This window comes from Coffea arabica, chromosome 6c (assembly GCF_036785885.1).
Source record: "Coffea arabica cultivar ET-39 chromosome 6c, Coffea Arabica ET-39 HiFi, whole genome shotgun sequence".
Lineage (NCBI taxonomy): Eukaryota > Viridiplantae > Streptophyta > Magnoliopsida > Gentianales > Rubiaceae > Coffea > Coffea arabica.
This window is the reverse complement of record NC_092320.1, coordinates 62,063,833-62,080,598: the sequence shown is the minus strand read 5'-3', so window position 1 is coordinate 62,080,598 and position 16,766 is coordinate 62,063,833. Positions and strand designations below refer to the sequence as shown.

The 16,766-nt window shown below is 34.4% G+C and overlaps 2 protein-coding genes across 2 annotated transcripts; one reads left to right on the top strand and one right to left on the bottom strand.

The window, feature by feature from the left end:
- Positions 1-700: 700 nt before the first annotated feature.
- On the bottom strand, positions 701-3,676 carry LOC113692289 (prefoldin subunit 1-like). The gene is made up of 6 exons (XM_072053999.1): positions 3,527-3,676; positions 3,373-3,426; positions 2,569-2,674; positions 2,035-2,041; positions 1,783-1,867; positions 701-984 (listed from the first exon to the last, which is right to left on the bottom strand). Exons 1-6 carry the CDS (start codon positions 3,548-3,550, stop codon positions 874-876), a joined length of 387 nt encoding a protein of 128 aa, XP_071910100.1. The 5' UTR covers positions 3,551-3,676; the 3' UTR covers positions 701-873.
- Positions 3,677-10,989: 7,313 nt separating this feature from the next.
- On the top strand, positions 10,990-16,465 carry LOC113693916 (probable serine/threonine-protein kinase PBL17). Its single transcript, XM_027212689.2, has 6 exons — positions 10,990-11,378; positions 12,085-12,434; positions 13,555-13,690; positions 14,153-14,289; positions 14,755-14,878; positions 15,761-16,465. The coding sequence occupies exons 1-6, from the start codon at positions 11,327-11,329 to the stop codon at positions 16,312-16,314; spliced, it is 1,353 nt and encodes a 450-aa protein (XP_027068490.1). The 5' UTR covers positions 10,990-11,326; the 3' UTR covers positions 16,315-16,465.
- The last annotated feature ends 301 nt before the right edge of the window (positions 16,466-16,766 follow it).

Below are 16,766 nucleotides of genomic sequence, written 5' to 3'. Positions count from 1 at the left end.
AATTGTGTGTATGATGCAAGCAAAACAAAATCTGAAATTTTTACCTCAAATTCTTGTTGTCCAAACAAACATGTGTTTTCCAGAAAGAAGTCATTCGCTTCAGTGGGAGACTCTGATTATAAGCCAAAAGGGAGTATATATCGTGGATTTAAAGGTCACAAAAACCAAAAAAGAAAAAAAAAATAGGATTTCTAATTGAATTACTCATTCACCATAGGTTTCACCTTATCTGAGAATCTGGCAAGAAATTACAGAGGTCCCTTGTCGTCCACCATGAGAGGTGCCAAAATTTTTTTGTTATGATAGAATTCATTATTAATTAATTATTCATGGTGTAAAAACATACACGAAACCCAGTGTTCTAAATTTTTTTTTTTTTTTTTAAAGTAAAGTTAAAAGTGCTTTCTAAAATCAAAGAACTAATAAATTTGACAGCATGTGTTTGGCAGAAAACTGTTATACTAATAAATCAAAGAACTCTGGGTCCGAGTACTAGATTAGACAAGTATAGGAGAATTTTAACTTGTGCAGTAAAGAAGAATGATTGCCTTTGACTTTTAGAGCTGCAGACAATTTTCTCAGCAAATATAGCAAGTTTTCCAAGAGGAAGAGGACAATGTACTCATATTCTAGTGATGATTGTAAACCTGCTAATGCTGATATTTTCACAAAAACGTGTAGAATTAGAAATTAAGCCAAATTTACCCCTTTTGGGTTAGCGAAGTTCTGCTAACTCCCATGTCTATATCAGATTTTGTCTTTTATCACAACTTCAGTCTTTATTGGTTTTTACATGTGAGAAAATACATAATATGGCAACAGTCACAATGGATAAAACGATATGCCCACAAATTTCGGTACACTAGAATTACATTACACAGACATGGACATTATTTGACGAGCAAGACCAGGATCTTGTTGCAGCAGCTCTCTCAGGTTGTTCTCCACCTCTGCTATCTGCTTTTCTAAGTATTCCTTGGATTTCTGTCCAGTGGCCAATAAAAAACAATTAGTCGGTTACCAGACATACGATTTAAAATTTTTGTCTTGGTTCTTTGCTAAAATGTTTCGTGAAGATCGATTACAATCACCATGGATCAGCTTACCAGAATAAAGCATACAACACCTATTAGTGAATGCACAGATAAGTACCATGGACCTAAAGTTGAAAATCTGTACGCCCATAAGGATCTACATTATAAACCTATATGGATGTAACTCAACCATAGCGGAAGCTTAGGTACCTAGCCGGTAATAATCCAGTTCCAGCAACATGGATATGTCAAAGAGAAATATTTACTAAAGTGCAAAAGTAATCTCTTAAAAGTCAACCCTTCCGCACTCTTTAAGTGGGAGATGATGGGAGACTGCTTCAGCTTCAAGGCTGCTCTGCATATCTAACATTCTTAAAGTTGTAGCTAATGTTCTTAGTTAGCGGTAGGAGGAGGACAGTAGAGAACAACAAAGCCAACTGGAAATCAGTGTTAAATGGGGAGTTGACCAGCATGTGTTATGCTTAAAGAGTAACCAGTTGAGTTTTCACAGGAATGCATCCTTCTGGATGTACTTTTGCAGGGTCCTCCTCCCTATTTGGGGCAAATTTGGTTCATCATTAAATCAAAATACCTTACCTAAAAAATGGCCATATTATAGGTTTCAGCATAAGTTGCGCAATTTCATCATCACAAGAAAATATAAGCAGGTAATATCGATAAGAACCGCTTGGCATGGTCATTTTAAAAAAAAATAAAGCAAAAAATAAAGCAGAAAAGAAAAGACAACCTCTAATGCTGATATTGCAGCTTCACTATCCTTGAGCTTTTGCTCTTGTTCATCCATTAAAACTGATTTGGGCTCCAATACAAACCTGGTGATAGTGATTTGGCAGGAAGAAAACAGAAAAGTTTCAGAGACTAAGATGATGAAAGAAAACAAAATTATGTAAAACAAGTTGCATCTATCCGTTGAAGCTCAAAAAACAAGGACAATAGAGATCCATCCAACTGAAAGAACATCCGGAGTAAATGAACTCACGTTCTCCCTGCAGAATTCAAAAAAAATAATAATAATTTAGAAAGCAGAAAAGGATAAAATTCAAGATCCACAAAGATTTAATAATTTCAAATTTTATAACTTTCTTTGAAATATATCATTTTAGTCATCTATAACAAACTTTATTTAGGACCAAATTTAACTTAAATCTTCATTAGACATGAGAGTGCAAATACTTAAAAAGGAATCAGACCCTCCTCTAAGTGAATTAAAAGGATTGGTTGGTAATTTATACATGGTTAAACCATCTTATCCAAGAGCCAAAAGCACGTGCACCACCATTCTTTGTCCTTACTTATTCTTCCTAATCAAGCTTGCTTTCTTTTCTGAAACAATATAATAAACTAGCACTACCAGGTAGCATGAATTGAGAAATCACCAACCTGTACAGTGAATGTAGTGAAATGTAACAAAAGTACAGCACTAAAAGAAGAAAAGAATAACGAAATCACCAAAATATTCTACCATAGGTGTTTCAGCATTTATTCATTGGGAAATTTAGTTCAATTATCGAACCTATGGATTTGTATGTATTAGTATCGTCCAACAATTGACGCAGTTCCTCCAAGGTCAAATATGCACGCTTCTTTTCCCCTTCTTTACTTCTTATCTGATTCTGAAACTAAGTAAAAGAAAACAAGAGAAAGAACATCACTTTACTGGTGTACACAAGTTTAGTGACATTCAAAAGAATATCTTTAACCCAGAAAAGATTATAAAATCAGAATGAAGGGAGTAAAACATTAAAATGGACATGAAAAGGGGTCAACACATACAAGGGCCTATATTCGACCATCTCATTACATCCAAATCTTACGCTAAATTATGTTCCAAATCAGACAAGCACACTGAGAAAAATCTAAAACGAAGTGAATTACATAAACTATCAAAGTAAACACCCTTTTAATTTCAAAGACAAAGAAAAAAACTTTGCCTTGGAAAAAAGTTCCTTCTTGCTGGACCAGTAAAGGTAAAGCCAAAGACGGACAAGAAGTTAGGCAGTGTTGGGGATTCTATCCGGTCTGCGTTCTCGATTGAAGCTCATGCTTTAAACAGATGCTATTATTCAAATTAAACAAAAACAACTGAAAGTCTGAAACCCAGAAAATTTAATCAACATTAGGCATTCTCAAACCCAGTTAACCATTAAATCCAATTCAGTACATTTACCGAACATATGGTAGACAAGATCAACCATTAAACTTCTGCAGCTGCAGAATTAAAAATTCTGGGGCTGGGCAATAACAGTCAAAAAGGGCTAGCATCTCAAGTTCAAACTAACAAAATTTACTAAAACATCAACCTTAATTGGTCAAATACCTGCTTCAACTTTGCTGTACTTTCAATCATGCGGCTCTGGATCTCAAGAAAAGCCTATTTCACCATAGGAACAGAAAGAATGTCAGAGATTACAGCAAATTTTATGTGAAGCAAAGTCTTGTAAACAAACAAAGAAAATGGGACAATTAATCACCTTTCTGTTTGCTTCATCTGCCATTTTGCTTCGAGCTCTGAATCTCTCTGCTCCGGATTCAATGGAGACTTTTGGTTCTGGAAAACTGAAGCCCCGGAATTAGAACCCCACCCAATCGAAAGGAAGATTCTTGGGAACTATGGCATTTGGGCACAGGTACTTGGGCTGGTCCATGAGCTATGGGCCTCAATTTCAAAATGAGATCTTGACTCGTGGGCTATAGCAGTTGTATAAGAGGACGTGGCCTCATTCCTTTTTCTCCGGTCTCTTCATCCTTTGTCCATACACAATCCCGTTGTTTAAACAATGCTTTGTTTGCGTCACCAAATTCATTATCGAAAGTAAAATCTTACTCTAAACTATTTACGAACCAATAAAAAATGGTTTACTTTCTGATTTTTTAGGAGTTTTTATATTTATATCTATCGTTTAGACATATCACATTTTTAAAATCTATTAGTGCAGCTGAACTTAGCCAAAATAGTTATTTAACTAATAAAAAAGTGTTTTTAGTGATTCAACTAATTAAAAAAAAACTTTCACTTTTAATCACTTAATTAGTGAATATACACGCTTTTCGGTCACAAAAATTGTGGATTAGTTTGGTCAATGACCATTTTGACTAAGGGTGTGTTTAATAAAACTGAAATCTGAATCCATTAAATTATTAAATTGTTAAGTATTAAATCTAATACATTTGAGTAAATATCACATTCAGTGATAAATGATTAGTTTATCACTTAATTTTGGGAGCAAGTTTTGCCTAGAAAATTCAGTATCACTTAATTAATTCAAATGTTCAATTTGTGGTTATCAAACATCTGAATATATTAAGATCTGAATCCATTAAATTTAAGTACCGAATTGGGTTATCAAACAAGGGTTAAGTGAAAATTTTAGTTGCTAGAATGAGAAATTCTAGATAGTAAAGGGACAATTTGTACCATCTGCATTTACTATAATGAAAGATTATTCTTGTATATATTGTCCTTTAAAATTTTCTAAAATCACGATAACTTTTCCGTATTCAAATCAGAAATTTCATTTTTTGCACATGTCGTAAATTTAAGCATACTAGTATCGATAATATTTCACAACGTTAGTATAGCAAATATTCGTACAATTACTAATGAAGTGATAATTTTTTTCAACCTTCTCTTAATTTCTCATCTATACGAGTTCTAATATGTAGATTCCACTAAATTGATTGACATCTTGGGGAGTCTAAGAGGGCAGTTTTTCAAAGTTTTTTGTAGCAACAAATTAAGCTTAGATGGTATCAAGAATGTGCTTAATGAGTTGTATTTGTTAACAAGAATACTCTTTTGAGTCTTAAGATGTTAATAGAGCAAACGAACAAAAAGGACTACCATGGAATAGCTTCACTCTATTTATAGCTATTTATCTGATCATAGGCTACCCTACCACTGCAAATTAAAACCATAAAAGTGCCTATCAAGACAAGCAATATGATCGTGAGGTAGTTACTTTGGGTTTAAAGTTCATGGGGAGCTCTTCCTGTCACCAATTGGCTGGATGGAGTTTCTCTGTGGGTCCCCCTTAGACTGTTCTTGTGGGCCGATTTTAGCGATGTCTTCTGCGTCGTTTGAGCTTAGTGGTGTGTGTGCGTTTTCTCTAACATTTGTGAAAGAAAAAAACCGGACTTCTGGCCAGGGTGTGCGCGGGAGGGGGATGGGTGCACCATCCCACATCGAAAGATCGTGGGGTAGTTATTCTGGGTTTAAGGTCCATGGGGAGCCCTTCTTGTCACCAATTGACCGGATGGGGTTTCTCTGTGAGTCCCCCTTAGATTGTTCTTGTGGGTCGATTTTAGCGATGCCTTCTGCGTCGTTTGAGCTTAGTGGTGTGTGCGCGTTTTCTCTAACATTTGTGAAAGACTAAAAAAAAGACAACCAATATGATCACTTCATTTAGTTTCCAAATTCCACCCAACATTTTAGAATTCAACTTTTCAAAACCGTTGACCCTAAGAAGGAAGTAAGCAATGTTAATCCAAAAAGGAAAGTTATGTCAATTGAAATGCTAGAAGCATTCAACTTATACGAGTATTAGCTTTTCAAAAATCAATGAAAAGTAAGCAAGCGAACAGAATGGTGGTAGGTCTACGGTTCTGCCTGCATGAGATCTGTACGTGCTTAAGAAACCGCGTGTTCTAGGTACGACTTATGTCCGAATTTCAGGAGTTGCTCATCCAACATATTTATTAATGAAAAAAGACAACAGGTCAATGGCAAAACTAATTTAATTAAGCCAAGTTTGCGTTAGTTAGCGGTTGCGGTGATTTATAAAGAAATACTTCTGATACAAATTTTTTTAACAAAAATATTTTTAAATTATCAAAAATTAGATTCTTTGAGTTACGAAAAATTATTTAGCAAATACTTTAGGAGTTTTTTTTTTTTTTTTGGTAAATGCACCGCAACCCCAAACCTGCCTTAATCTACCAAAAAAGGAACAAAATCGTTTAAAACTAGCTTAACCAAAAAACATATAAGCCTTTACACGTAAATTATTTTATGTTTTATAGAGCATATGTATTGTGTATACTCAAATTTAGGGCCTTTTTAATTGTCACTCCAATTGCACCAGGCAATACAATATATAATATAATAGATGTAGCCACAACAGAAAAAAAAAATGCAGCTAATTTTATTATTCAATGAAAATTAAATCTTGCAGCCAATTTTACTCATTCAATTTCAAATAAATTCCATCTGAAATAATAATAATAATAATAATAATAATAATAATAATAATAATAAAAAGTTGAAGATCTAGAAGATCTGAAATAATGAATTATGTCTCACCATCAATTTATTTGCTTTGCGTTTGACCCAAAAAAAAATCAATTTATTTGCTTTGAACCGTGTGGTACTACTTCTGAAGCGCGTGGTCAAATAAGAATTAATAAGTCAAATAATGCAGACAAAGGAACAAAATTGGAAATCAAGAACCAACAGCTCAGAGGCTTAAAGCCTTAAAGGTGAGCGGGTGACTGCTGCGTCTTTTTCTTAGATTCCCATTTTATCCCTACAACTTCTGTGATTTCTCGAAATTAGCAACAGAATATTCATTTCCATGGCAACTTTTAGCTAATGCCTTGCTGTTTCAATTATGATAGTACTAGTATTTGTTGCCAAATGAAAAGCTTGTGGTATTTAATGAAGTGTATATGTAACAGGGATTAGTGAAATGGATTAATATTTTATATACTGACAGTGTATATATTTTTATCATTGGATGCATGATATATAAGTCGAATTTAAATTTGAAATTCAAATATTACATATGTGTCATGCCTTCATTTTCTTGATAGTGTTTACACTGTCAGTGTATAACAGATTTATTCTAGTGAATTACTATTTGTAGCATGTACTATGCCTTATCCCACATTTTCAAGTGAAATGTTAAGTTGACGTGAGCTCGTGCATCAAGCCATCAAGCGACAATGGTTTGGTGAATCTCCTTATGGATGAGCAATGATACCTCAAATTTGTTGTACCAAATTTGTTTCTTGACGATAAAGAATTGCAGTGTGAAAATGACAAAGAGAATTCCTCTTGCCAAAGGAAAGAATTGAAAAAAAAAGAAGAGAAAACAGAAATTTAAAGGAATGTGCCCCAATGAAAAAATAAAGAATGAGAAGAGAAACGAAATGCCAAAATGTCAAATATGCAATTAATCAAAGATGGTAAAAGATGGCACCAACCCTCAATGATGCAATAATGCCCGCTATAGTGATCAATGATTGCTTAATGAAACTACTTGCATCGCTGCAAGATTTAAGCAAGTAGGAAAAGTAGTCATCAAAAAGCTATAATGACCCTTATCAAGTCAATTTATGAAGCTAGCTGATTTGACTTGAGAAGGATCATATTGGTGCTTTCCAAAAATTTTTTGGTATTAAAAATGCTGTCAATAATGCCAAAGCTAAAGCCTTTCATGCATGTAGTTTGCTGGAGCTGGACATAAAAGGGTCCAAATATGAATCTCAAATGACTTACTATTTGGTATCGAAATTTGGAGATCCGGATAATAACTAATCTATGAAATTTGGAATTTATCAATTGATAAATTAATAGATACCAAGTAAACTAGATAGAAGTTCGTATAAGTTCAACATAAATGATAATTAAATCATTGTCAAATTCAATAATTGGCTCATTAAATAGAAAATTCAAACCAATAATGAATTCTAAAATACTCTGTTTGGATTCCTCAATTTTTTAAAAACAAGTTTTTCATATACAATGTTACAATAATACACAAATAAAATAACTCCAAAACATTATATCCATACAATATATAAAAAACAACTCCAAATATTAAAAAAAAAAAAAAGAAAAATACACCACCATTGCCAACCACCAAAAACACACTACCATCCGCCGCCCAGTCTCCCTCTCGATCTCCTCCCTCCTTCTTCCTCCTCCTCTTTCTTCCCATCCCTTTTCTCTGCTCTTTTTTCCTACTCCCTCTTCCTCCCTTCTCCACGTCTCTCTCGCTGCCCCCCGCCCCCTCTCCCTCTCTCTGGTCGCTGGCCATGGCGACTAGACTAGGTCTGGTCGAGACTCGCGACCAGATTTGGTCATGGGCAGGCACCATTTTCTGATCACGACCTGCAACCAGAGAGGGGGGAGAGGGAGGGGGTGGTGGGAGAGGGTGGGAGGGGAGGGGTAGTGGTGAGTGGTTGTAAGATTTTATAAATATCTTATTAAAATTTAAAAATATCCCAAAATATATTTTCAAAAATGCCCCAAAAACACCATTAAAAATATTTACAGTAAAAATTTTTACCTACATTGTTACAGTAAAATATTTAAAAATATCCCAAAAAATAGCTAATCCAAATGAAAACTAGTTTTTACGACAACATGAAAGAATATAATAGGAAATGAGGGGTGTGAGATTTATCACTTGGAGGCAGTAGAGAAAAAAGATGAGAACAAAAAGTATGATCATTTTCTAATCTTATCTATTTATACATGAATAGCACAGTGCTCTGGTTGCAATTAATCAAGAGAGGATTGGGTTGAGTTGAATGGTAAGATGAAAGGGTTGGGTTGAGTTGGGGTGGTAAGATGGAACGGATTCTAAGTAAGAGATGTTAATTTAAGTTCTCTCACTTATATAAAAAAAAATTGTTACAATTAATCATTTTTTAAAATATTATCGCAAATATGTTCATTTCAGCCCAAATAACCTAATCTATGTTCATCTTGACATTAGATAAAAGTTGCAAAATAAAGATCAAATCCATATACAAACCATAAGGTTCAAAATGGGGAATCAAGCGTGGTATCACAAGGACAAATAAAAGTCTACAATCTTATTTTGAGGTTTGCAAAACGATCAAATGCATAATTCCAATTTGTGTTATATTGCTTGGTTTTTTAAATCTTTAAGACACAGCTACAAAGTAAAGCAATAGTAATCAAAATATATCTTCACAATCCTTCTGTTTCAAAACCAAATAAATGGTATGTTACTGCGATACTACCACAAGTATTAAGTACTATTATGATTATATGATAGATTAAGCTTACAAAAGAAGGAGAATATCAATACATATCGATTTCTAAAATTTTCATGTATCACAAACTGAGAAACTGAGAAGTGTATCCACTATATATATGCATGCAAATGTGCCAAATGACGATAATTAGCGACAACAATTTGTGGCAAGTAATCCAAGGATTACTATTGAAACACATATCCTTCATTAAAAAAAAAAAATGCTTAAACTAAACTTGATGTCTTTGGTTCTCCGTCAAGAATGATACATATATCCTTCACTGAAAAAACTAAAAGATGCTTAAAGAGCACCTGACCAGACTTCTTGGTTCTCCGGGAAGAATGATATTTCTGTAAATACAATAAACTTGTTGGGCATTGTTGTTGGGTCATGTATGACCAAATCTGACCCATTCAGGAGACCTGCCATTGCATTTGGCATTTAGTTCCAAGCCATCTTTTGCACTGAGTATTACTACAGTATGCAAATAATAGCAAGATTTCATTGTAACATATGTATCCTTGAATTATTATCAATTTATACTTCATGCCATAATTTATCAATCATGGTAGTTTAGTGCCTTATGCTATCAATTTGTTAAATACTACTCAAAGTCATCCAAAATTATAAATTTTTGTAGCTATTTTCAAAATGAATTTACTTTTGCACTACCTAAATTAGTTTTACTAAAATACCCTTTGGTCCAAGGTAATCATTTCAATAAATAATAGTTATTAAGATTGAGAATTATTAATGACAATTTCTTATATATTGGTGACACCCTATTAACTTCTTTTCTAGCCATGTTAACCATGCAACAATCCCTTATTATTTGTTGTACTCACAACTATATCCTTGTACTAACACAGAAAGTTCAAATAAACATCTTTATATTTTTAGATGAGTAAAAAATTCAAGGATCTGCCACTAATAAAGATTGGTGTGTCAAACTATAATGTTCTCAAATTAACCATACTTCCAACTAGTTGTTTAATGTGCAATAAATTAGAGGTGAGGATTAGATGGATTTATCGAATTTCCACCCATGTATTAAATTTGGTTAATTGAATTTGGTGAATTTGATTTCAGTGGCTTCGATTTCAATTTGATTTTTGTTTTAGATCCTCAATTTTGATTTAAACCAAAAAATGATTTCATTTTTTCATTTTTCGATATATAATATCTTTATTGTTTATTCTTTATTTTTTATGTCTTGAGATTTATATTCTCTATGTCAAACCTTAGAACTTATTACGGTTATATAAATTCATATACATATTGACTACTAATTATTGACTATCTCATCAGTTATGAATAATTATAATAACACCTTTCTAATAATCAAAATAAAAATAATATAGTCTAGCATAATATATAAAGTAGTATTAATGCCTAATACTTAATTTTCTTGATGCGTAATCCATAGGGTATACAATTTATATAGATGCAATCCACTTCTTTATAGTTTATGAATAATAACTTTTTCTTAGTTTTAAAATATTAGTAAATCATATGATATACGTTTTTTTAGATATTAACAACAAACCCATTTTTGTAGTTTGGTACCAAATATGAAACTGGCTGAAACCAGTTAATCGATTATTGAAATTGATTTTCAATTTTAATTCAATTTGATTTTAATTTGGCAAAAATAAAATTGATTAAATTTTGGTCGCAAATTCAAATGGATAAAAATGGGAAACTGATTCAGTCTAATGGATTCACAATTTTACCAACCGATTCTCACTCCTACAACAATTCAATTTGATGTTACGGCACTACATTGCTACAATTAATAGCTTTTGGCGCAAAGTTTAAGTAAGTGATAGTTTAGAGGTGTCTTTTGCAATTAGCCATTATAATAATACTTCAAAGCAATTACATTAAAATTAAAAAAGAAAAATCATAAGTTTGAAAGACAATCAGAAGACCCTTCTGCAAAATAGACTATCTGCAAAATATACTTCTTAGACTTTTAGTAGTCTATTTTGCTCTTATTTTCCTCTCTCTTGTGATGAATCCTTTCTTCTTTTAGCCAAATTAGTCTGGTTTTTTTGGCTGTCCCTTCTCAGATTTGGGACATTGAAGTAGTGTCTAAGGCTTATTTGATGACAAACGATAATGAAATGATATATCACTGAAAAACGAGAGAAGTGTTTACCTTGTCCTCTTGGGCATAAAAATCTTATCTTTCTGTGGATTTGATGTGATATTATGACCAGTAAATAGAGGTGAAATGTGAGTCTTTTCCTGAAATCAGATAAATGGGGTCTTGCTTTAGTGTAGAAGAGGAGATTCAGCAGCCACAGAATAAGGGTTAGTGCAATTTTTGCTTATCTTCGCCTCTATTCAATCTTCTTGTGGTAGTGGTCTCTGCATCTTTTTTTCATTACGGTGGGGCAGTCGTTGTTGCTTTTCTTTTGGCTGGAAATTTGTGTGGTTTAGGCCTTTGTTATCTTTTACTTCAATCAAGAAGCAGGTTATTGTGTAGGAATTGGATTTTTGCATCTAGTAAAGTTGGAATACTCTCAAGGTTGCAAGTACAATGTATGGAAGTGAGGCTTTATTCACTTGGTTAATTATGTGAATACAAATTTGGGGTGTCAATATTTGCCAAGGTTTCAAGTGAAGAAAGATTAAATCATCATTCTTAGTCAAGAAATTATCCATTTTTTAGAGATTTTTTTTTGGGTTTTTTTGGGGGGTGGCAATTGAACCAGCATTTACTAGTATCCCGCCTCAACTATCTCCTCTATAAAACCATTTTGATGATATAAAATATGGTCCGATCTTGTCTTCCATTTGATGCATGTAGAGGCAGAGAGAGTTTCTAGTGTAAAGTTAAATATCTAACTGAAAGAAATTATTAAGATCACTTCAGATCAAGAATGCACGGAAGTAGACATGTTTATGGTGAATGTTTCTTTTCTGCGAGTAGATGCACAGATATTTGTCTTTATAGAGACTGTCTGATAACTACCGTGAGTAGCTTATTGCCTGACTTCTGTTAAAAACCTTTCAGTTGCCCATGGAATTGCTGCATTTCCTGGACAAGCACATTCTCAGCTTTCCAACAAGGCAAATGCACCACAAACCAGTAGCACTGAAGGTGCAAAAAGTGTTGTCATAGTTTCAAAAGATGTCAACGATCTGCGTCAAAATCCCGTGAATAGTAATCTTGACTTGTTTACGTATGAAGAGATGAAGTTAGCTACCAAGCATTTCCGACCAGATCAAGTTCTTGGTGAGGGTGGGTTTGGCATAGTTTATAAGGGAGTTATAGACGGGAATGTGAGGCCTGGTTACAAAACCACCCGTGTTGCCATTAAAGAGCTTGATCCTGAAGGTCTGCAGGGTGACAGAGAATGGCTGGTAATTTGCTCTGACTTGCCTTTGTTTAATGAAATCATTTATACTTGAGATACTCATATTCTGATTATGCTTTGTAGGTGGTAAGAAAATGAATTCTTTCGTTTATGTGGTGGAAGCATGTGGTACAAATATAAGAAGCTATAGTAAACATCCATGGTTGCAGTTCTCAATTTCCTTTTCTGTTAGTTACCAGTTATGTGCCTCAAATGGACATAGTTAGGGTTGAATATGAAGTATCTGGCAGTCTGCAATTGGAATCATACATTAGAACACATCTTAAACTACTTAAAACTCACCCAGTGGGCCAAGGCCACTCAAGGAGCAGGTCTGAGCAAACTCAATGTTGAAAGTTTGCTTCTCCATCTACGAGATTCTGACTTTGGTATTCTCTTGGATAATTTCCTAAATAATTTATGCTAAACCCCTTGAGACTTAACTTCTTTTTACAATCTAATATGTCTGGAGGGTTAGTGTTTAATTTGCTTATCTATCCATGAGTCTCTGACTTTGTTTTTCTGTTGGATAATTTCCTTAAATGGTTTATGCTAAATTCCCCTTGAGACTTGAACTTCTTTTTCCAATCTGAAATGTGCGGAGGCTTAAGGGTTTAATACTGGAATATCTGGCCTTCATTGAGTGTTGAGCAAATTTCTTGGAGATCTTGGAATAGGTATGAACAATAAGTATTATCTGCTGACAAAGAAATTTGCATAAATCTGGATGCACAAAGTCAAGCCAAAATTGATGCTAACATGGTAATCGGAATAGGAAAGCAGAAAAGTTAGCTTCAGGTAAGGAACTTAGTTACAGGAACTGTCCTTTCCCCTTCTCAATTTCCTGGTTGTCCGGAAATGAAGCAGCTAAACTGTGTTGGTGTGTTTAGCTTCATTTGATAAGTTGTCCTTGTGCCCCTTCTTTAGTATTCATATTGTATAATCCTCCCCTTCCTCCTTCCTCCTCCTCTGGGCATGGTGGTCTGTTTGTTGACCACTAAGTTATGAATGTCTTTCTATAACAGAAGGCTTATTTATTTTTTGTTTTGTAGTTCCTCGAGTGGTGCATCTCTTGTAAAGCAAAAATGTAGTCATTCTGTGACACCATTTTGATTGCTTCCTTGCAGGCAGAAGTGAACTACTTGGGGCAACTTTGTCACCCTAACCTGGTGAAGCTCATTGGATATTGCTGTGACGATGACCATCGGCTGTTGGTTTATGAATACATGGCTTCTGGAAGCCTGGAGAAACACCTTTTCCCAAGTAAGTAGTTGCCTTTATGATTTGTTTGTATTCAGCAGAATGATTACTCTGTACTGGCCTCTTGGTGATCATGTCATAAGGGGCCTATACATTTGTGGAGTGCTCAAATGAGAGACTTCTGATGCCTTGTATTTCAAACCAAATTATGGGGTTGGTTTGTTTTTTTATGGCTCTGGCTCATTTAGAAAGGGATTTTCTGGTGCTATATTTTCCATATTGTTAAGAAACAATAAATGAAAAGGATGCTGCAGAAATCTGAACATTCAAAAAATAAATAGATGTTTCCTTTCTTCGTCTCATTATTTTTGTTATCTTTTTAGTCTGCTGTACATCTTCTATTTTATTCCCTAGCAAACTGTCTATTTGACTTAAAGATGAATTCATTTTATGATATTATTTGATGTTCAACTTTGTTGATGAAATGGTTGTATCAGCTGGGTGTGTTTGTGTTTTTTTTGTTAGGAGTCTGTTCTACACTAACATGGTCAAGGAGAATGAAGATCGCTTTAGATGCTGCAAAAGGGCTTGCTTTTCTTCATAGTGCAGAAAGGCAAATTATTTATCGAGATTTCAAGACTTCTAATATTTTGCTGGATGCGGTTAGTAGGCATTTCCTGTACACCATAATTTAGGAAGAAAAGTTTCCGTCTTGATGCATTTCATTTTTAGCTCTTCTTTTGGATACTTGGACTTTCTAGCCAATCATCGAATTACCAAAGCCAGAAATTCCCTTTCCATTGAAAATTCCCCTTTTACTTAGCATTTTTTGTGCAGTGCAGAGATAAGCACCTCTAAATCCTTCTTAGATTCCAACATCACAATGCTGTTTTAGTTATTTGTCTTTTTTATTCTTTTTTCAACAAGAAGCATTCATCTAACATTTTACATGATTAATACATTTGGATTAGACTGAAAAAGGATTACGTTAAAAGTAGCGATTTTTGGGGTGTAATGAAATTAAATTTAAACTTGTTATTTTAGTGAAAACATGGAAAAGATGAAAAAGGAATTGTTTTAGATGTCTTCTTCACTACACTGGCTAATGGCCCAATTTGAACTTACAGGATTTCAATGCAAAGCTTTCTGACTTTGGACTTGCAAAGGATGGGCCTATGGGAGATCAAACACATGTATCAACCCGAGTCATGGGTACCTACGGCTATGCAGCTCCTGAGTATGTCATGACTGGTGAGAATAGTAATGTAAAATTGCAGGAGTAATGTTGTTTGTCAAAATTGATCTTTTTATATTTTGTTAAACAGAGAAATATAATTTACTTATCCTATAGAATGTACAGTTTAGCCGTTTTGCATGTCAGGAACTTTGTATACGTGTTGATTTCATAGAAAGAATAGAGCTAATTGTAGTTCTTTCTGTTGGTTGATGCTTGGCATAGATCAACTTCCCCTCTGGCCTTTCCTTTTTTCTTCTTGATTGTATTTGGACCATTAATTGTGGATCACTATTTTGTATAATCATTCTTGCTAGAGATTTTCTTGGTGCAATTTTAGGTCATATTCTTGTGTAATTATAAGTTGTGTAATTATAAGTTTGGTCTTCACGGTTTCCTGATTCTGGAGTTGGGGACATGTAAATGCGCTTCACTTTGAGGTTATCTAACTTACATGGTAGAATCCTCTGAAGGGATAGCTTGTCATTGCCAAGCCTCCATCGCAATTTCAAAGAGGGAGGGTCACCCTTCCAATTTGGTTGATGGAGAAGGAAAATAAGTGCTCTTGATGACAATATAAGGGTTTAAATAATGACTAGGATAATAAGAACAGCAATAACAATGGTAGCCAGTACCTAGTTATTTTAATCATAATCATAACCATTTTTCTGAGTATGGGATTGCGTAAAACTGGTGGAATTATATTTAAAATTGAAGTCCTGTAGATATCTTTTCCATCTTTTCTTACCTTAGTTGTGAGTACATGCTATGGGGGTAAAAAATTGTCATAATCTTCTTTTATCAGCTGTATGTGCCATGGATCATTCTTCCACACCTTTGTCATTTAGATCCTTTTTAATAATAACTTAAAATTTTGTTGCCATTATTCAACTGTACAGGACATTTAACCGCAAGAAGTGATGTTTATGGCTTTGGGGTCGTCTTGCTTGAGATGCTTATTGGAAGGAGAGCAATGGATAAGAGTAGGCCTAGCCGGGAGCATAACCTTGTGGAGTGGGCTCGCCCACTTCTTAACAGCAGCAAGAAGCTTTTGAAAATACTGGACCCTCGAATGGAAGGGCAATACTCTACTAAAGTCGCCGTAAAGGTGGCAGTTCTTGCATATCAATGTCTTAGCCAAAACCCGAGAGGGAGGCCTGTCATGAGCCAAGTGGTCGAATTACTGGAAGGCTTTCAAACTCAAACTGGAAGTCGAGAGGAGGAAATGCTTCAGAGTGGAGGTGGAAGTGTAACCCTTTATGAAGTCCCGAGAGGAATGCCTGACAGTCCGGCCACAGAGCAGAAAAACCAGCTGAAAAGTGAGAGTCAAAGAGATGTCAGGCCTCCAAAAAGCAAACAAACAAATGGAAGGAGCAGAAGTGAGCCTCCGAAGGAGTGCGATCTTTACAGTTCTTTCCCAGATGCTGGACTAGGTGAGAGAAAATTTTCTTGAAGATTGACCATAAAGATGAATATCATCTCATGAAGTTACTTGCCTAGTGTACCATGTTGGAAATCTCTTGTTTCTATTAGACAATTGTAGGAACTTTTAGGTATTGGAAGAGACATCAATTTTTTTCGTGTATACAGCTTGAGTTTTGGTACGTCTGTTTTATGTGCAATTTGGACTATGGAGCAGCTCAACCATAATGTGCTTGTGATTTTATATTTAAAAAAATTAGTCTTCTAGACACAACGATTTGTTTCATGCGAAATAGAAGGGAAGAAAAACATGTCATGAGGAAATATTAAGGGACTGAAATTCATTTCAAGCTCTATTTATGCTAAAAATTTGTTTAATTGAAGAAACTAATACCCCTGAGGAATTGAGGAACAAAATCTTGACTAAACTGTAGCTGCTAAAGCATCTTTGTTTGGTACGTGAAAGAGACAAATGAACAAATA

Excerpts from the sequence above, each read along its gene's own strand:
- LOC113692289 (XM_072053999.1), bottom strand. The coding sequence starts at position 3,550 with ATGGCAGATGAAGCAAACAGAAAG. Across the intron at positions 3,427-3,526 it reads CAGATGAAGCAAACAGAAAG|GCTTTTCTTGAGATCCAGAG; the intron begins GTGATTAATTGT and ends ATGGTGAAATAG. Across the intron at positions 2,675-3,372 it reads GTACAGCAAAGTTGAAGCAG|TTTCAGAATCAGATAAGAAG; the intron begins GTATTTGACCAA and ends TCTTTTACTTAG.
- LOC113693916 (XM_027212689.2), top strand. The coding sequence starts at position 11,327 with ATGGGGTCTTGCTTTAGTGTAGAAGAGGAGATTCAGCAGCCACAGAAT. Across the intron at positions 11,379-12,084 it reads TCAGCAGCCACAGAATAAGG|TTGCCCATGGAATTGCTGCA; the intron begins GTTAGTGCAATT and ends AAAACCTTTCAG. Across the intron at positions 12,435-13,554 it reads AGGGTGACAGAGAATGGCTG|GCAGAAGTGAACTACTTGGG; the intron begins GTAATTTGCTCT and ends GCTTCCTTGCAG.